The sequence below is a fragment of the Cyprinus carpio genome, chromosome B18 (genome assembly GCF_018340385.1).
Source record: "Cyprinus carpio isolate SPL01 chromosome B18, ASM1834038v1, whole genome shotgun sequence".
In the NCBI taxonomy this organism is placed as follows: Eukaryota; Metazoa; Chordata; class Actinopteri; order Cypriniformes; family Cyprinidae; genus Cyprinus; species Cyprinus carpio.
This window is the reverse complement of record NC_056614.1, coordinates 16455418-16477957: the sequence shown is the minus strand read 5'-3', so window position 1 is coordinate 16477957 and position 22540 is coordinate 16455418. Positions and strand designations below refer to the sequence as shown.

Genomic DNA, 22540 nt, shown 5'->3' with positions numbered 1-22540 from the left:
AATAAAAGTCAGCTGCGGTACAGTCTTCCTCCAGTCAAGTATTTCTGCTGAAAAAAAGAATAACAGACACCATCACAAAATTTGTAATGGTTTTACTGGTTATAATGGGGCTTGTATTGGTTTTAATGGAAACTGTAATGGACCCTGTGGGTCTCTACTGGTAATTGGTCATCTTCTGTTGGTGGCTTGTTAAAACCATTAAATCCGGAGTATTTCCCAAAACACTCCACAGAAAACCATTTTTAATGGTTTTAATGGTTAAAAGTTGATGGTTTGTTTAGGTTTGTAATGGTGTTTGTAGTGGAAACCATTAGAATTTTCTTTGATGGTTCTATTTTTATCTTTTCATCACAAAGTTGACTTTTCATCGTATTTTCTCCAGTAAAAAAAGGCTGTTGCAAAAATAAGAATTTTGTCATTATTTAGTATTTACTCTTCATACTTCATAACTTACTTCTCTGGAACATAAAAGAAGCTATTTTAGGAAATGTTTCTTTTATTTTTTCTTTTATTTTATTTTTTCAACATAATGGATATTGGTTCCCAACTTCCCAACGTTCTTCAAAGTATATTTCTGGTGTTCTGCAGAAGAAAGTCATACTGATTTGGAATGACATGAGTGTGAACAAATGATCCAACAATTTTTGGATTGACTACTCTTTTAACCAGACCTTATTTTACTTATAAATCAGAAACCAGTTGGCCTACAAATTAACGTCATGACTATAAATTCACCACTGAATCACTATTTTGTGTCAAATCCCACACAGCAGTTGAACCGTTTACACAATGTGAAAACATCTTGTTTCATAAAGATAACAGTGACTAACATGACTAAATTGTGTCCCATCCGTAAAGGAAAATTTATCATAGTTTATGTTCAAATAGTATAGCAATCTTCAATTAGGAGAGATTTTCCTAAAGAGCTGAACAAATAGGTACAGACATGTTCATTAAAGTGAGACCATGTCGTGACATTTGTTTTTAGATAAAATATTAATGATTTCACTATTTGGAAAGAATTTTATAATTGTTCTTTATTAAAATTGACAAGAAGGAACGAAACACTTAATTTCAACAGACAGTGTTGGATTGAATTCAACAAATGGACAACAGTTGCAGTTTTATTTCAACTGCAGCTACAAACACACATTCCTTACATGAATGTTGGTGATACACTTAATCAAAAATATTTTTGCACTTTTAAGAGCATTTTCTTTACTAGTCTCAATTTGAAGTGCTAGAAGATCAGATCAAGTTTAACAAGCACATATAAAATAGCTTTTTTCTTGTCTTGAGAGAGAAAAATATTTGGGGTATAAAGGCATATACAAACAGTGGTCTTCCTAAAGTCTTTTTTGATTTTTAATCAAATATTTTAGTGGACATGTACTTAATTTAGTACTAAATTAAAATGAACATGTATGACAGCCTTAACACTCACATATGAATCCTCAAAAATGGTTGAATTTAACCAATAAATGTAACCAAAAAGTTCCATTTCTAAGTTACACAAGCTTAAAAGTAAGAGAATGTGTAAGAAACCAAGAATATTTCTGTACTCAAATACTGTGACGTCGCAATTTTTTCGTAATATTACTTGTAAAACAAATTCAAGGCACTTTCTGTGAAACGGGACACAACTCAAATACACAAATGCATTTTCTCCTTAATTATTTGATATAAGATTTTATATATAAAAAAACAAAGAACAGATTTAAAATAATATTTTGAGAAATCCTCATATCATCACAGTTTTAACAGTAATTATTTTCATGGGGAATCATATTTCAGATCTCACCAAATGTTCCTTGTTAATACAGGCACACAGAAATTTCTTTGGCACATCTCTACTAGTTTCTGTCAGAGGGGGGTGAGAGTGAAAAGGCTGCCAAAAGGCCTTCATGGTGGTTCAGTGCCTTGCTCAAGGCACAACAGCTGGTGACAGAGAAAGTAACCAATTCTGATTCAGGGCTTCCCGATACTGGCCGCCCATGCTGAGAGAGCAATCAATATCAGTTAGTATGATTAATTACTACAACACATGTACAGACAGATCCAAGAGAAGAAGTCAAGAATCACGGTAGGTTTGTTCACTGACCAAATCTCTTGAAGAAGGGACAGTTGTTTTCCATTCAGGATAAACAGATATTGGGCAATGTAGAGGTCTTTGATATTTTTGGACCAACTTGAAGGTATTGTTCACTCAAAAATTTGAATTCTGTCATTGTTTTATCACCCTCATACGAAAGCCTGTTTCTGGCACAAAATGACATTTTAATATAAAGATATGAACTCAAAAAAGTCTGAATTTGCAACTTTTTATCTCACAATTCAGATTTTTTCTTATATCTTGCAGTTCTGTATGTATATCTCACAATTAAGAGTTTATAAAGCAAGGCCAAATTGGTAGATAATTTAGAATTATGAGATAAAGAGTTGCAATTAATTTCTAAACCTGTATGACTTCTTCATTTCTACATAATATGAAAGAAAGTTATGAAAATCTTTTTTTTTTGTTGGCCATACAATTAAAGTCTACTGTTGTTTTGGACCCTACTGACTTGGACTCATTGTACGGACAAAAAAAGACAAAAAAAAAATGAAAAAATATCTTATCTGCTCCTTTCATGAGTAAACGAAGACAGAATTTTCATATTTGTGTGAACTACCCTTTTGAGGCTCATAACTAACCAGCCGCAATATTACAAGATTACAATGTGTGTATCATTACAAATGTGATATATACGTGGTTACTTCAAAAAGCAATTACCAACTATTTGATTCTTACCTTTCCATCATGTTCAAAGTGATATTAAGGCACAATAAACTATCACAAGGTCATGTGATTTGTTGCTAATAATGAATAAACAGCACATTTCCCCCATCAGAAGAGCAATCTTCCGGGTGGGTACCATAACAAATAATTCACAGCAAAAATCAGGAAGGTGCATTCTTAGTCCTTCCTGCAACTTTTGTAAAATTCTGTTCAACAGATACAATCAGGTAAAAGGCTGAATGGGATAAATTCCAAAGACAACATACACATGAAAATACATCAACAATAAATAAATAAAACACTCACATATAAGGAAATGAACGAGAGAGAAACAGCAGAAAAATAGAAAATGAATGAAGTGTAGAAGGAGGTTTTCTGCTAATTGGCTCTGTGGTGATGGAGCAGGAAGTTGACATCTAAATTGAGGCACAATGTTGTTCTGCTCTTTCTGATGTTTTTCATAAGGTCTTGTTTGTCACATAGTCATGGTTGTCGCTTTCAACCGTTACACTGTTGCTGGTAACGGCGGTTAAGTTCCCGCAGCTCCTTCTCGCGAACACGTCGCGCCTTGCTGGATTTCGTGGAGCGGCTGGAGCGAGTGGACTGTGCTGATTTGGTGCTGTGGCAGCGTGATGACGCTCTCTTCAGGAGGTTCTGGGAAATGGACCGCTGCAGGTTCTTCATGGAGGAGGAAGCAGCCATGCTGACAATCCAAGGGTGTTTAAGTGCCTGGCCCGCAGTCAGACGCTCAGTGGGATCCACCGTGAGGACACGGTCAATGAAGTCCTTAGCAAGGTTGGAAACACTTGGCCATGGCTGTCAGAAAACAGAAGAGAACAGAAAATAGCTTAAAGGTATTCAGAAATTCTCAAAAGATTCAAAGACTTTTACAGATTTTTTTATACAGTGTAGAAGGAAAATAAGATCTTCAAATAAACTGATTCAAAAGTTTAAAAGTTGCAGCACTTCTGTATACTGTACATGACAACATGTAACAACCCAGCTAATAAAATATATATAGACTATCATTCAAATGTTTGGGGCTGGAAATATTCTCTTCTTACATTATCAATTAATATTAATTTCTGATTCTAACATTTTGTGGAAACTGTGAATATAGATTTTTTTCTTTTTTTCAGGATTCTTTGATCAATAGAAAGTTCAAGAAACACTGCTCTTTTGGATTTTCTATTGATCAAACAACCCTGAAAAAAGTCAGGATTTACAGTTCGTAACATATATTAAACATATAAATTGAAACAATAGCACAATGTAATTATAATATACATTATAAACTGAACAATAATATAAGCAATATAATATAATATCTAAGATAGTTGCATATTTTGGATAACCATTTCATTAAAGGGATAGTTCACCCAAAAATGAAAATTCTGTCATTAATTACTCGCCTCATGTCATTCCAAACCCCTAAGAACATAAGAACCACTGATGTCACATGGATTATTTTAACGATGTCCTTACTACGTTTCTGGGCCTGGGAACATTTCAGTTACATTGTTGTCTAAGCTCTCGGATTTCATTTCAAATATCTTTAATTTGAGTTCTGAAGACGAACGAAGGGTTTGGAACAACATGAAGGTTAGTAATTAATGACAGAATTTTCATTTTTGGGTGAACTATCCCTGTAATGCCCAGATTGGTCCTTTGCTAACGTTATGATGTGTAACCACCTTATAATTTATGTTGTCTGGAAATACGTAGATGTCAATAACAAAGAAACAAACAAAGACCGGTCAATTATAGCAATAGCCAATATTGCGGACAATGCGGAGCATAATTCCAGTTCAGTAAAAGAGAAAGCAAGCACACTCCCCAGACAATATCACCTGTGCTAGGACTGGCTTGATCAATACATGAAGGTTTCTGCAATGTGAAATGTACAAACTAGTTACTTTAAGTTAATTTTTCTCTCTTCCGGCACATCTTTAGACTAGCCGTGCATGTCCTGGTATGTTGTGACAACTGGCCAAACACTAGCAGCTCTATAAGCAAGAGAGAAAACAAAACATGGTTCGGTTTTTGTTGGTTAGCATGACTTCTCCAGGGCTTTTCCCTGTAAAGCCCACATTTGTCTTGTCTGTGACTCACAGCAGCAGAGAGGCCCTGACGCACACACTCTGCCAGGAACTCTGCGGCCTTACATCACACGCTCATGCAGGGGGTTACTGCGGGATCAAGACATGATGACAGGACTGCGCTGGGTATTGTCCAGCTAACACAAACACACACACTCCACAACATACAAGCACACGCAATCACACAAAAACATGCATACAAAACATGATAAATAGAGGCACGCAAATAAACATGTTCAGAATTCCAAGCTCAAAGACAAAACGGTTGGCAAAGGTTTAAAGTGTTTGAAAAGCACTTTGTGATGAATAGAAACAGCACATTAACAGACAGAAGGAGGCAGGACTATCATAGCCTGTTGTGTTTTGCCTTTGAGATGGTGGCTTTGTGGGGAATATTTCTATTTAGGAATGCACTTCTGAATGGACTGTGGAAAGCCTCAATGACCTCAAGTCGCTTTATAGCAGTAGACAGATATTTTCAGTGGGGCACTGTTGTTCTTCTTCTGGCAAAAGTTTGTATAGTGCAGGATGAATCAGTATTTTACATTTTTTTTACTAGCCTTAAAGCTAATAGGTATGGAGTACATGGTAAAAAGCTTTTGCTCACTAGACCGCAGACACTTAATATATGCCATGCAGTGCCAAGGTTATGACTTTAGTTCCCAGGCAATGCGTGGTTGGTTGGTTGGCGTTTTAACACCATCCCAGCTTACATGGCAAATTTTATAGCGAGTAAAAAGTTTAAATACTATAAAAGAGCATTTTAAAAACCTATATAATGTTTTTAAAGTTTGCTTTAAAGCTTAATTTTCTTTTGCAGAGCAAATCATTTCCTAGGAGAACCAGCACATTTTAATAAAATATACTGAAGAGATGCTGGACTCTGAAATAAAGAACATAGCAGTGGATCTTTATTTGGTGTGTGTGAAATCTCCTATGATCTAATTATTGAAAATGAAGCTATGACCTTTACACACAGTAGGGTTCATTTAATTACCTGTATCACTTAAAGTGTTTATTCATATTCATAATTTTAAAATAGTTTGCAGAACAATAAATAGTCAAATTAAAACTGATGTCTGCTTTATATGCCACTAGTGGGATTAATCGGTTAAGTCCATAATGCAGTTTTACCATATGGCAATACATCATTTTTGTTTACTTTCTCTCTTCAAGAAATCAATAATATTATATATAATTATTAATATAATTATATTACATATAATTTTTTTTACATGCCACGTGACCATTAACCAAAATCATGGAACTATATATATATATTTATATATATATATATATATATATATATATTAATATATATATATATATATATATATATATATATATTCATTTATAAGTAATGCTATGTCCTTAGTAAAGGACATCGGGACTCAAAATTTTTTTAAAAAATAAAAATAAAAAAGACATGCATAGGCAAAAACGATTGAATTTTTTTGTTGTTTGTTTTAAATCACCAACACATTTTTAGTTTTCAGCATTTTTTTTCTAGCAAAATTTGTATAAAGACAATTCTCAACTATGTTATAACAGAATGATTTGATATACCATTTTTCTTTATGCAAATGTGTGTAAAATGGCCATAAACAGGTTTTCTCATTATATATAATGTCTCTATAAACTAAATCTAATTTGCATAGTAATGTGTTTTTGGGTTAACATGTAATGAAAAAAGAAGTGTAATAATGGGAGTAATAATTGACAAGATTTTCACAATAATATATCATATTTAATAGGAATATTGAAATATAATTTCTTTCCCTATTCATTTGTTCTGTCTCCCAAAATGCGTAATAAACATGCTTTTAGTCCCAGTGTCTTCGTATGAGGACATGTATGAAATCAACATCCTGTTTCGTAACAGAAAGTCATATTTTGATTTGAAACCCCATAACATTTTCCTGAGATGTTGATTTATGACACACAATTTAAAAATTAGTCAGATTTAAATGATAATTACAAAATATTATCATATTTCCATAAGAGTGTCACTAAATTAATATCAGACATATTTGAAGACCAAGGAGAGGAAGTGGTCATGGTGAAACATCCAAACATTTAGTATCTCTGAAAAGCCCTGACTGCGCTCTGTACAGGACATCCAGACTTAAAACTGTGGCATGTACAGCCGCAGAGAAATTCACTAAAATATAAGGAGGTTAATTTAAAATCTCAGGGCGTACTTTAAGTAAACATTTAAGGTCAAAGGGGTTTGGCTAATAACATGTTTGGGAATCAGTCAATGTGAGTTTATAGGAGTGTAAACATGAATTACTTCATAAGTGACATGAATTTGATCATTTCTATATTTAAAAAAAAAACTGAACAAAAATAAATAAATCAAATTACCAGAGAACTTTAAACATTTTTCATTGTGGTACAAAGCTGCTATTCACCAGCCAATTATTCCACCTCCTAAAATTTACATTTTTGTTACTGAAGCTCTCTATGTAAAAACAAAAATATAGAGAATGTCTGTACTCAATAAAACTGCAAGAATATGTTTCCTAGTAAACATTCCACCCCCAAAACCCCCCGGCTGCCACTCAACGGACAAACAGGTAGTGCCGCCCCAAACTCAAACCATTTGTTGAATCAATGTTGCTATGTAAGGCCGCTCAAACAAACAGTGCAATGCTGAAAGTGCCACAGACCACAGCGCTTACACTTTTCGGGGAAATCAACCTACGAATGCTTACTAATACTTGTCTCTGCACAAATATAAGCAAGCTGGCATAAGAGAAAGTATTTTACACACATCAGCTTTAAATTTGGGTTGGGGAAAGAAGTCTAACATCAAATAATTGTAAAACATTTAAAAGTGAATACTGCACATTAACATCAACATAACATACTAAGCATGTATATTTCGCAAGAGCTTGTTTGTTTGCAAAAGTGGCCAGCTAAAAACTAATGAATCATAACGCATAGTACAATAGCAAATGAGCACAACAACATGGCATACAAATACCGCTGGGTTTAATAAAACCAAGTAACATCAGCATATGCTTTATAGCACTTCTATACCTAATCAAAAACATCTGCATTTTCAATCTCCCAGCAACCCTTGTTTTGTACATACATGATCCACATTGCTCATAAAAATCTCATATATATATATATATATATATATATATATATATATATATATATATATATATATATATATAGCTCACGCATACATTTCTTATAATTCATTTTTAATGTTACTTAATAAAAACATAACAACTTTACAGTAAGATCCCGTTAGTTAATGCATTACCTAACTTTTACAAATAATTCATTTTTAATGTTACTTAATAAAAACATAACTGTTCATTGTTAGTTCATGTTAGCTCATGTCCATTAAATAATATTAACAGATAGGCTACAACTTTTGATTTTAAAATCAACAATTTCTCACTATTAACTAGTTGTTTATTAGCATGCCTATTATTAACATATTTGCATATTGTTTCCATTTATTATTAAGCACATATTCTGCATGACCATATCTACATTCCTTATCCTGCCCAATACCTAAACTACCTTACTAACTAATAATAAGCAGCAAAATAAGTTATCAAAGTTATTGGTTTGTCAATGGTGAGAATTGGACCTTAAAATAAAGTGTGTGTAAATGTTACAATTTCAATCAATTAATGCTATATTAGTATTTTTCATGTTGAAAAATTTAGTTTACATAATGTTAACAAAGAACCTTATTGTAAAGCAGCGGTTCCGAATTCCAGTCCTGATGACCCACCACTCTACACAGAATATTTGTACACATGTGCAATGTGTTACCATTATTAGTTTTTACATATATCATGAATAAGATTTTATCTCTGTGAATTATCTCTTTGGGTTTTGACATGTTGAGTTTGGCTAATACCTCATCTGTAACTTTAACTCTGTAAAAAGTTTTTAAATCTTTATCTGTATGAGATCTGAAGGCTTTTAGTTGTGTCGTGTGAGACACAAGCACATTAAACTTGAAATAATACATTATACCATTTAATACGATCTGTAAATCAAATCTGTAAGTCCATGATTATCTATTTGACGCTAGCCATTTTAAACTTCAGATTACAAACATTATTAAAGATTCTGCATGCATATTTTCATGTACACTTCCAGCATATAGACTGTGTAAAATATATGCATATCATTCTGACTTCATAATGAATAATAATATTAACCCTCAACTTTGTATTAGTTTTGGTCACTTTTACCCAGAAAGGATTTTCTTTTTCCTGAAAATGGTAATACTATGCATTGGACTAAAACTTACTTTGCTCACAAGGTATAACAACTTCTCCCCCCAAAAAAAATTATATATTTTTTATACTTTTTGGGGATTTTTCTCTTTTTGTTAGACGTGTGGTGTTCACAGACCTCTTCAAAAATTAATTTCTCAATATGCTATACTATAATCAAATAAAAGATCATTTTGGAATAATTTTATCAACTTGTTTTCTTTTAAATACCACAGGTTTGTATTTCTTTTTGGAACTCATGGTTGGTTGTAGGCCTCATTGATCTGATCACTTGGAGCCAAAATTACCCACAATTTTTTTATACATTTTTTATCTCCACTTAAAAATGGAGGTGCATTAGCTCAGATCAATGAAGCCCACAACCAATCAGTTCCAAAACCTGTGCTAATTCAAAGAAAACAAGTTGATATAAAGAGAGATTTACAAGCGATTTTTTATTTTTTGACCAGGAACACCAAACTGGGTAAACGATTTTGAGCACAGCACACAGAGATAAAGCGGTCGCACTGTTCTTACCTCCCCGGAGAAGCTGTATTTCCCTTTGAGGATCTGTCGGTACAGGCGCATGCGATTGTCATCCTCAAAAGGCATGGTTCCACTGAGCAGTATGTAGGAGATGACTCCCAGCGCCCACATGTCTACTGCATTAGTGTAGGGCTTTCGGACGAGTATCTCTGGAGCGATGTACTCAGGTGTTCCACAGGTAGTCTTCATCAGGCATTCGTCGCCTTTCTTCCGCGTGCTGGCCAAACCAAAGTCTGTGATCATAATCTTGGAATCAGCACCAGGATGGTAGTAAAGCAAGTTTTCAGGCTTTAGGTCTCTGTGCGTGATGCCCAACGTATGGAGGTACTTCACCCCATCGAGAACCATCTGTAGCACTCGCGTGGCGTCCCTTTCTGTGAACGACCCGCGGGCGATGATGCGGTCGAACAGTTCTCCGCCGGTGGCCAACTCCATCACCATGTAGACCCGCTCAGCCGTCTCGAACACCTCCATCAGTTGAATGATGTTGGTGTGGCGCACCCTTCGCAGCACGCAAAGTTCAGATTCACATACTTCTCTGCCCTCACGGTAGCGTGTCTCGATCATCTTGATGGCGTACGGCTGCCGTGTGCTTCTGTGTTCCACTCGTATTACCCGACTGAAACTGCCCCGGCCTATCAAAGCTTTGATATCATACTTAGCAGTCACTCGAGGGTCAAATTTGGCCCTGTATTTGGCTACTTTTTTCCGGTGTGGGTCAGCAGGCTCAGGCTGGCTGTTAGCTGGAGGAGGAGACTGGCTCACCTTCGCAGCAGCCTGGCTTTGACCCTGAGGTGATGGCGAGCCTGTTTTCTCCCCGCCACCGTCACTTTTGATGAAGTTTTTATAGACATCAGTCTGATGCGGCTCTACCTTTTTAACTAGGTCAAGTTGGACATCAGCGGGTGGCTCTGGGAGGACTTTGCTCGTCCTGCACCCCATCACATCAAAATCCTTCCTTCCTGGTGCCAGCAGCACATCCTCAGCTCCCAGGCAGCATCCAATCAGTTCACGGTGTAGTGCCACACCGGCAAACACCACGAGGGGACACGTCCAGGCCCACGGTCAGTTATCCCTCCAGAATTGCCTTAAATCCAGTCAGTGTGAAATCTGCAAGAGTAAATCTGGAAAAAAAAAAAAAAAAAAAAAGTTTAAGTATTAATTTCTTAATATCTAAATTCAGTAAGAAATCTGCTTAGTATAGACTATTACACATATAAAGCATGTGTATTAAAGTGATAGTCCACCAAAAAAAATAAAATTCTGTCATCTTTTACTCACCCTCAAATTGATCTAGCATGAGCTCCTTTCTTTTACTGAAGAAGAAAAAATATGTTTTGTAGAACGTGGGTAACCTAACAGTTTCGGGTCCCTATTTAACTTCCATAGTTTTTTTTTTTTTTCACTACATAGTATGAAAGTCAATGGGGACCAGTTACTGTTTGGTTACCCACATTCCTCAAAATAGCTTTGTGTTTTACAGAAGAAAGAAATTCATAGAGGTTTGGAACAATTGAGGGTGAGTAGTACATAACGACCAAATTTTCATTTTTGGGTGCACTATCCCTTTAAGTGTATAATAATGTATATTTTGCATTCAGTGTGAGATGTTTTATTTTAGCTCATGTTTGTTATCAAGTGTGAACAGTAACAGTGCATGCTGATATTGGAGAATAAAAGGTTTCTGTTGATAACAATATCATTTTTGTAAATTATAATGTAAATGACATAACAAAAAAATAAAAAATAATATTAATAAATATAACTTAAAAAAAAAAATTATATCATTGAATAATTATTATTCAATAGGCTATCTTAAATAAAAAGTGAATATCACATGTGTACACTCCTGTCAATAGCTAAATAGAAAGATAAGACAATAGTATAACAATTATTATTCCTGTGTATAATAAAAACAAATAGTGCTGTTAATAAGTGCAAAGAAACCGTGAATAAGCATAAATTCAACAATATACTTAAATAACTGCTGTTATTTCTCATTTGTGGATAGACAGACAGACAGACAGACGTCCAACTTAAATAAGTGCAACGTATAAATATTTGTTGCATAACCTTTCCGTTAACCGTATACGTTATATTGCGTTTCCGCGTTAGATATCGCTTCAAGTCTGAAACGGTGATCTCTGGAGCTGTTGTGATGTGCGCTGTGTATTAACTGTATCAGAGAAAAGAGAAGCTGGTAAGAAAATCAATAACTATGGCACCACTAATCATATTAGTAGTATCATAACATATCAACTGAGGACTTTATATTGTTAAACACTAAACTACAGACTGACCCTACAACTGGACTTTAACACAAACCCCAAAAAAACGGGCCCCCCACAAAGACTTAAACTGAGACACTTGCTCAATTATAAATCGCTCAAAACAAACTTCAAAAAGTCGTGTTTCAAAGCCGTTAATAAATCGTCAAAATGCTTGAAAGTGAACGATATAGCGGACATAACGTTACTTAACGTTACCCCCCAACATGACAAAAAACCTCCCCAAATCAATTGTTTTCGAGGCCTGGATCAAAAAACCCGAACTTAATCGCTAAGGTTTCCGTTATTTTGTAGTTTTAACGACAACGGTATCCCTTTAAAACCAAAAGCGTTAACTTTTAAAGTCCAGATAGAGTTGAAAGTTACCTTAGGAGGGATTTTCTTACAGGCGATGGTGGGAGTAAGAAGGCGAGATTCCCAGCGCCAGCCTCTTCACTCCAGTTTCTGCTCTTCTCTCCATTTAACGTTACCGCGTTTCTAAAACTTTAATCCGGCTAGAAAGATAGCATCTCCATAGTATTTGCTAACATAAACATGTTGAGTCCAAAAATAATGGTTGTTAACTTGTTTCTATCACTACAGAGACGAAGCAATACGAGCAGAAAAGTATGAAATTGAGACCGCCTGCTTGGAAACGGTGTTCTCGGAGTGGGACCACCTTTTTTCCTGTGTAGACCTTTTTCTTTTTTCTCCCCCCTTCTCCGTTTTTTTTTGTTTTTGTTTTTTTTGGGGAAAGGAGAGACCTCCGCTTGCTTCGAACACTGCAACAAATATTATATAGTCAGAATCATAAATATAGCCGAGAAGCATATGGATAATGTCTAGCTGTGCGTCTTTGGGATAAACAATTTAATATAGGACAAGGACTTGGTGTCCTTATTGTTTGAACATTCAGAACAAGCTTTTCTCACTTAACAAGAAATTAAGGCATAACCTAGTATTCAATTTCCCATTCATTTTTTTTGTGATAAATGAGGGTTAGAATCAAAGTAGTATAATATAGCGGTAATGAATCCGATCTGTAGCCTACTTTTGAGTAGGTTTTCTGCATTAAAATGTTTTCTTTACAAAGGCATCTAAAAGTTGTGAAATATGTTTCGTAATGGTATTTTTTTTTTGTGCATAATCTGCATAATTTACTTTTAGACACCTTTTATTTATTATTTATTTGCTTCAAATTTATTTATTTATTTTCAATTTATTTTTTATTATAGATCTTATGCATCTGAGTTTGAATAATTACTTTTTTGTCTAGAGTTGGTTAAAACCAGCATATTTACAAAGTGTAGTTATTCCAACAAAGAGTAGGCTATCTCTTCTATTTTGTAAAGATGTAATGTTAAAATGAAGTACCATTTTGCGTCATTTATTAGTTAAGGTACCATTTTAAACAAATTATTAGCGAATGTGCGAATTTTATACAAAATTCCCGAATTAATTAACCTCACTTACCAAAATATTTTTCGGTTTCAGTACTGCTCTGATAGAGGGACTTTTATATTGTACAAATCAGTTTCGCTCACCATTTAGCATGCATCGTAGCTTGCTTCATACGTCCATGGCTTCAAATATATGAAGCAAGATACGATTCTATCACATGTTCTCAAAGTCAAAAAGGGAAAACTTAGACATGATGGCCTCTACTCTTCTATACAAACTTTTGTGTTTAATTTGGTTAAGGAATGTAAACCAGCCCCTCAATAGATGAAATGCATTGATGAATAACTATCACTAAATATAGGCCACAAACATAATTTACAAACAAAAAGGTAAAACTATTACTTAATATAGGCTACATACTGAGGTTTTACGCAACAAGTCACAACACGAATCAGAAATCTTCTGATCATCCACTAGATGGCGCTGTTCTTTAGTGAATGTCACGCTCCAAATAACATTTCTGCATTTTGCTGGTGTTCACATGTGCTGTTGATAGTGGTAAATTAATAGAGGAATGTACTTAAAGACTTCATTAAGTACAAAACACTTGAACTTACTGGTCACTCAGTGGGCTTGTACACACTATAGAAATAAACATTTGGTGTAATAATTGTGATGTTTCAAAATATCATAAGTCATATATTCATATGAAACTTACCACTGAGACTAACTCATTTCTGTGATATGACCCAAAGCTGAACTCTTGTTTTTTGACTTTGTGATATTACCGCTCCAAAAAAGCAATCACTTCAGAATTGCTCCAATAGGGCCAGATGATGATATGTGTTGTATCTTCTAATGCTCAAGAGGAAATGCCAGTTGATTTGTGTCCCTGCAGTGGTAAACGGCTGGATGAGAGCAATCCATTACTTCCAAAAGGGCACCAACTATCCAAATAAAAGAATCGGACAAGCACAGTGAGAAAGTGTTGACACGCAGTGTGATGGTAGCTGGGACAAAAGAGGAGCGATCGAGTATGAGAGAGAAAAATGATAAATGTATGAAGCTTTTAGATCTGTGACTGCAAAGCTAATCATGACATTGCTTGGATTACAACAGCTAAAGTGGTTGTTTACCAAAGTTTTTTCACTGATTGCCACGTAACACAAAGGAGGCTTTGAAAAGAACCTCCTGTGGAACATTATAAAAGACTACACCTTTTTACACAATATCACACAATACTTCTGAAAGCAAGGCTGTGATTTGTCAGCTCCATGCAGCAGGTAAAAGTGGAAAAAAACAACATGATATACGAAAAGTGAATATTGAGTGAAAATATTTCCAAATATTAAAGCAAAACTAAGTGTTGCACGTTTCCAAGCATCTCACTGCAGCTGTGTTGAGGAAATCGGTTGAATGAATGATTCAATCATTCATTTCTAAAGACGAAGGATGCATCTGAAATCGCATAGTATAGGCTAAAACAGCACGTGAACAGAGGTATGTCCGAATTCATATTATTCAAAAAACGTACCAGGACGGCCTACTATTTCTGTTGAGATTCTGTAGCCACACAGCCACAGGATTTCTGACACAGCTTGCTAATGGCTGTGTTCAAAATCACATAACTTTTTATGTTTTATGACTACTAAGAATTTGGACATACTGCGATACTTTTTGGCTGCTATAATAGTAGAACGAGTGTTTTGGACAAATCAGTTAAATGAATGATTCAGTGATTCATTTGTCAACATCTACTGGCGTTAACAATGTAGCCTGCAGAAAGAGTCTCTAAAAAAGCTCCACCACTGCCTGCTTTTGGGACAGCACTTTTGGCCAGTCAGATTTGGGGACTGTTAACATGCTGTAGGCTATTTCATGGATAGCATTATAAGTGACAAAATAATGGGTTACTTACTATAAAACATCAAACCCGTAATTTCACGTGATAGCTCCTGCAATGTGGCAATAAATGATGGATAAAGGCTTTGTTGCATTGCTTCCAAGTAAACAGTGACTGATTTCTTCAATGTTAAATTGACTTTGTCACATTATAATCTATGTTTGTTTGTTATTTTCATAACAATATGCAAATCAACAATATCAGCATGATTGATTGCTTGGCCTTCAAGGCTGTCTTTCTCCATCCCTCTCTCACTCTTAATTCATTCTCATTCTCTCAGTTTCTCTCTCTCTCTCCTCGTCTCACACCCTGACTCACTATCTGCCCAAAAAGGTCAATATCATCCGTTAAATCCAAATATGCTGACTGCTGTGCATTATTTATCAGTATGAAGATAGAAACAGCTCTATTAAAAGCAGCACTGACTCTTCCTCTCTCTCAATTATTCTCATGATAATCAGTCTTACCCTGTGGGGCTGTCAGGGCCAGAGCGTCAGAACAGGCAATATGGGCACTAAATTTGGCACTCATCTGAGTGCAAAGTCCAGTTTGAGTTTGTCCAAGAACACTGAGCATCCCTTGGATCTCTGATAGCAGACATCCTTGATTCTTTAATTCCCTTTGCTCATCATGCACGGAGATTAAATTGAACATGTCCAAATATTTGGAGGATTGCGATTGAACATCTCGACCAGACCCACAATTTAGCTTTCCATTACAACCCATCTGAAATCTTAAACTTTAGCACAAAGGAACCGCGCAGCGATTTTGCTACATAATCTGTTGTTAGAAAGACATAAAATTCTAGACTCATTTTCTTGCAGACGTGCTATTCTTGGTCCACACTCATATTTCTCTTAATCAACTTTAGTCAAAAACACTCCCCAGACAAGAGAGTCAAACAGAGAGATGGTGGAGCTTTCAGAAGAAAAGATTCTTTGGGAAGGAAACCTCATGCCCTGGTTTTGCTTTCAGGAACTAATGGGATACAGCGAAGAAGTCAAAGTGATTCGATAACTGCAAAGTAAAATCTAATTTCGGAATTTCATGTTCAATGACCTCTGAGTTTAGAGAACATTCTGTATAGTCAGAGTTGTGGGCAGTTGACGAGCTTGAAGAGTGAAACTGCGGTTTATAACACCTACAAGATTGTGTTCCATTGAAAATATTATGTCAAGGCCTTGACTGATAAATTTGAACATGACAGGATTCTTGCAGTCTTCATGATGTATAAATTCAGACATAAAAAAATTATTGAATGAATGAATCTGATGACTTTAATAACTATATAATTTATATAGGAATTTTAGAGTAGTTTTATTTATTAATTGCAATGTCTGACTTCATTATCCAGTCTCAGAATGCCACAGATCTGAGTCAGTTTTTACAAGTGCAGAGAATCTTATCTGAGACATTCTTCTCAAACCAACCACTTACTATTTCCTGGCTTATTAAGGGTGAATGGCCTCAAAGGACAGGCTATTAAACATGAGGAATATGTCCTCTGTATTGACTATAACCATTCAAAAGCTAACATCCAACATTCTGGGTCTATTTTTAGAATACAATTATTTTCAGCGGAGCTTCTAATTTCTGTGGGTTAATGTGCAGAGTGGGGCTAGTTGTCTCATGGGGAAATGACGAAGGCTTTATCTTTTATAGTTATAAGGTTTTGAGTCAGAAGTCCAGTCACATAAACATGTTTTCTCAGTTTTTTTTTTTTTTGCTGTAGTTGTTGAATTCAGTCTTCTAAAATAATGTTTAAAATTGTTTTACTATATTTTATATTACATCTTAATCTAAAAAACATTACTATATCTATATTTGTTGTCAAATTTGAATTGGATCAAACTGAATTCAAATCGAAACATTTATATAATTCATTCATTTTAATATTAGTTTGATAAAACAATGTTTAATATGTTACCTTTTACATCTTTGCTGTTTCATGAATTGTTTTGTTTTTTATAGTTGTTTATAATGTTTTGTTTTGTTTATTATTTCTTTTAATATTTCTAGAAAGAAAAGAACATAAACCCACCCTGACAAATATTCACTAGAAATAATGCCCTGGTCATATGAAAGACAAATCATAGAGTCTGAACATATGGCACTTTCATTAATTATTTTCCTCTTTCTCTTTTTTCCTCTTGTTTGATATGATATACGAAATGACAAAATGAAAAAGTATATATATATATATATATATAATGGTAAAAAGTAGGTTAATACTAGTGGGATTAAATGTGTGTACAAAACAAGTAAATTATAAATCAATGTCAGTGATAACTACCATGTGTAAAATGTGTAGGAATCACACTTCAATGTGTGGTGATCCTCTCAATGTTTTCCCCCTAACCAAAATCCATTTAACCCACCCCTCCTAGTGCCAATAGATTATTCATTACTCTTTTCCTGAGTGCAAAGCAACTGCAAGCCCACCTCTGCCTCCTGTGATTTCCACAGGGACTCTTTCAGGGACCATTCTTATCTCAGCAGGGAATTAAAATATGGCAGCGGTGAAAAAATAAATCACAGCTTTGTAAGAGCACAAACACACACACACACACACATATAAAAACAAAAACACAAACACACACACACACACACACACACACACACACACACACACACACAAAGTGGGTAACCCCTGTCCTCCTGAAATGAGAGCTCTGCTGTATAATCTGTTGAAGTGTGGCATTTTATGAGATCCATAAAAGCAAAAACTATACATTTGATATGATACTGATATGCACTACTGCATGTATTGGAACTGTAATAGTGATTATTTCTTTTTTGATATGTAAGATACCCGGAAAAATGACAACCAAATCATTTTGCACTTTTTATGGGATAATACCTGTTTAATACTGAAACTAAATTAAAGAGCAATATATCAGCAGTATGCATGTACATGTGCTCTTATGGTACTTATACAACACATAGTTACAATACATAATTATTTTGGAATTCTTTAGTAATAATTATTTAAAAATGTATAATTATTAAAACCTTGTGTATTTAATCAGGTGGAAGGAAATACAAACTAAGTAGACTTTCATCTGGCCAGGAGAATGTGCCCATAGGGAGATACAGAGCCATATGTGTAAGCAAGTATTGATTGTAGAATATAGTGGCACCCTGCAAGTCGATGACTGTAAAGAGAAACCAACTCATGAAATAATCCTTTAATGAAGATTTACAGATGGTGAAAAGATACATGAATGTATGTCTGATAATGACACTGAAAACAGAAAAAAGAAAGCAGGAGAGATGAGAATGCAAACAGTTTGCATTGTAATAAACCTTTTTAGATGCTTACCTACAGTATAATTAGAAGTAATTCTAAGATTTGCAAAAAAAAATAAATAAAAAATAAATAAATAAAAACAAATAGAGGAAAGAAAGATGCAACAGTTTGCATTGCAGTTACCATTTTAGATACTTTTAAATCAAGTTAATTTAATTTAATTCAATTTAATTTAAAAGCAAAAATGATTTGTTATTTTATAGTTTAAGAATAATTTGTACAATGTAATAATTAAATCTAACACATGCCATAAATTTGCTGCATGTTATAAATGTGCATTTAGCTGTTCTGTGGAATAATAAATGTGTTTAAATGTGTTTTTACAGAATTTTTAATGTGCATGTTTTAACATGTTAGTATTTTCTGCTGATACAGCTATAAATCTGCCTATTTTTTTTACTCCAGTTTCAATCTTATATCTATCCATTCACCCGTTTTCCATATAAATTCCCTCTTTATCTCTTTAAACTATTTCCTTTTCCATCAGTCCCCTCGCCAATGTTGTCTCACATTTCATTGTATCTACCTCAACACATCAGATTGACCCTTGATTCATTTCTGATGAATCTATCACAGAGAGAGGGAAAAGGAGAGAGAAAGAGGGATGCACAAAAATGAAGGAAAGTGAGAAAGAGAGAAACATACATTTTCTCTCTCTAGCAATCTGCGTGAAGAGAAAGAGAATTCCAGAAAGTAAACTAGATTCGGCCCCTTGGGCAGAGTTTTAATAAGGGAGCATGTGCTAGTTTTGCTTGGAGCTGGAATGGGCAATATCAGGATTTCCTGAGTGATAAATTACTCTTTGTCTTCCTGAATTTAATGAGTGAACACAGAGAAGGATTGTAAGGGCTATTATCTATCATGGCACATTTGTTGCTGGCTGAGGGAAAAGCTGCTGATGTTACAATATATTGAGTGAGACTGAACAAATTCATGATTTTACACATCACTTTAAACATAGATGTGATGTGTGCCTCTTTGTATTCACTAGACAGTTGGAGACCCCACAATTTAAAAGAACCATCCATTATACTGTATACTGTGACAACAGAGTCTATGCTACATTTTTGACACAATATTCTTTGTCTATTTTTTTCCATCAAATGAAAATAGTTCCATACATCATAAGAGAAGCAGGATTATCATTGTTCTTCTCTGTAGCTGGGCAACACACAACAGTTCCTGTGTGAATCAGTGTTCTTCAATGAAACGTATATGATTCAGTGATTTGTCCCTGGTTTAATTAAGTGTTTTAAATGAATTTAGCAAATAAATTAATGATCCAGGGAATCACTCTTAAAGAAAGCCACTTGTTTTGTTCCTGAATAAACCAGAGTTTTTGAACAAAGAGTGTTTGAACAAATTGATTTAGTTACTGCTTTGAATGAATCAACTGAGTACATGATTCAGTGACTCATTGCTGAATGAATTAATTGTTTTGAGTGATTCGGTTAAATGAATGATCCACTGAATCACTCCAAAAGAAAGCCACATGTTTAATTCCTAAATGAAATAGGGGTTTTAAACAAATCGGTTGAGTGCATAATTCAATGAATCACTTGTTTCAATCCTTAATTAATGATTAATGTAATCACTCCATAAAACCCAGTAACCACACTTGTGACATACTTACTACTTACATGACATATTTCCTGTATTGGGGATTCATGATACGCTTAGCTTCAAATAGTCAAACCCCTCTGAAATGTTATTAGATGGTCTGAAGGTGAGTCAAATAACAGAAAACTCTGCTCCAAGCTTCGGCAATTATTACACTTGTGACATCATTTGTTTGTTTCTGAATAAAACAATGTTTTTGAATGAATCGTTTGAGTAAATGATTCAGATGGTTTATTCGTAAAGACAGCAACTTGCAATGATGCAATCTTCAGAAACAGGTACTAGAAAATCTAATTTGGGATGTGAAAACTGTTATAAATTGACAATATCAGCTATTGAAGAAAAATATAAAAAAGAAATGTTAAGATAAGGATGGAATTGGATGGAAAATGTATGCTTCTATTCCCTGTACTCTTCTTCAGAGGATTCATAAAATATCACCTGGCTTCATACCTGGCCCTCCCTAAAGTGGTAATGTGTCAGATCAGAACAGTTGCCAAGAGCTGTGGAGAGAGGAAGAAGAGGGGGTGAAGTGAAGGGCGGGATGTGATCAAACAGCTCATTCTCCCCCAATCAATCAGGAAGGCTCTGATTAATGCAAGCAGTGTTAGTTTGGCATGAGTCTTAGGTGTGTATGTGTGTGTTAGTGTCTGTGAGCTTTGTGTGACTGTGTAACATCTGCACAGAGGGCAAGTGGCCCAGCAGATCTCTCGCCTAAATCAAGCACAAACTGTCAAGCACCACGAGTTGATTAATGATCAGGACATCAACACTGAGATGTGAATGCTGTGGTTTCCAGTGACAAGATTTTCTTGAAGTACATCAGATATAGAAGAATGCATTAAAATGTGATCGCATTCTGTTTTTTAATCAAATTATGTTGAGGTTCTTTATTTATTTATTTAGTTAATATTTTTTGAAAATCAAACTTAAAAGCATAGTTTACCCAAACATAGCCTAAAAACTCACATCATCATTTACTCACCCTCATGTCTTTCCTAACCTGTGTGCCCTTTTGTTGCTGGTTCTATGAGCTAGAAATCTTAAAGTTATAGCGCACTCAAAAATGAAAATTCTGAAAATGTACTTTTATGTCATTCCAAAGTTGTGTGATTTTTTTCTTCTTCTGTTGAATGTAAAAATATTTTGAAGAATGCTGGTAACCAACCAAGCAAATAACAATTTGCTAATGTTACCTTAAGTCTAATGTTACGAAAAGCATAATTATGTTATTTCTGAATGTTTTCCAAAATCCAAATGTTCAAAATGTATTTTTTTTTCTTTTTAAAACGTGTTAAAGTAGTAACATTGGTAACAAAGTACTAAAATTTGGTTATGCATGAAGTTAGTAACATTAAAAAAATGTTTTAGAAAAATGTTCCAAAAATGATCTATAATTAATGATTCTGTGCCAACTTTTGTTAACCTTTTTTTTATTAACGGTAACTTTGAACAAACGTTGTATTAATGTTAATGGAATAATGTTTGTTCATAAATTAAATAAAACTTTGCAAGATCATTCCCTTTTTGCTGGGAAAACAGTTTTGGTTCCCAATGGTACCATTGTGTTGACATACAGAAGTCAATGGGAACCAGAACTGTTTGGTTACCAACATTCTTCAAAATATCTTCTTTTGTGTTTAACAGAAGAAAAAAAATGCACAGATTTGGAATGACATGAGGACAAGTATACAAGTTTAATTTTTGGATGGACTATCCTTTTAACCTTTAAAACATTTCATTAGAGAGATTTTTGAGTTTTTTTTTATGAATCTCAGTGCCACAGAATTCTGCTGTATATATGCTGCCACAGACAGAGTATTAAAAGGTAAGAAGAAAAATAGTAAGCATCTTTGCAATTAAAACGCCCACGTAAACATAACACATTATGAGCAATAAAACCATGGCGCATCCCCATAACTCTTTAAACTGTTACTGGATTATCATATACCAACAGAGTACACAAACATCGATACGTAGGCCAATTCTAGCTGCCCTACTACAACACGAGCCAAACTTGTACTGAGTTGTGCCAATAAAATCGACTACACATTTGTTCATGTTTTCCTTACATACAGAATTCATGATTTCAAGAGAAATGTTACATAGTAATGCCCACAAAAATGGTTGTTCTCATAGTGTTTATGTGTAAGTTCTGAGCAGGATTCGGCTGTGCTGGGAGGTAACCTCCATCTTGCTAACTGAAGGAGTGTCTGTGTTTACAGAGGCATCTGTGACACATGCAATATTAATATATGGAAGAGGTAGAGGAATAAAAAATGCCATCCAAAGTGAGAACAAGAGATTTAAACACTTTCTGCTAGCTGTAAAAAGCAGCTACATTTTTATATAGCATTAC

At 34.6% G+C, this 22540-nt stretch overlaps 1 protein-coding gene across 1 annotated transcript; it reads right to left on the bottom strand.

Moving 5' to 3' along the window:
• Nucleotides 1–1038: 1038 nt before the first annotated feature.
• Nucleotides 1039–12694, bottom strand: pskh1 (protein serine kinase H1). The gene is made up of 3 exons (XM_019121787.2): nt 12335–12694; nt 9672–10804; nt 1039–3595 (listed from the first exon to the last, which is right to left on the bottom strand). The coding sequence occupies exons 2-3, from the start codon at nt 10620–10622 to the stop codon at nt 3278–3280; spliced, it is 1269 nt and encodes a 422-aa protein (XP_018977332.1). The 5' UTR covers nt 10623–10804; nt 12335–12694; the 3' UTR covers nt 1039–3277.
• Between the last annotated feature and the right edge of the window lie 9846 nt (nt 12695–22540).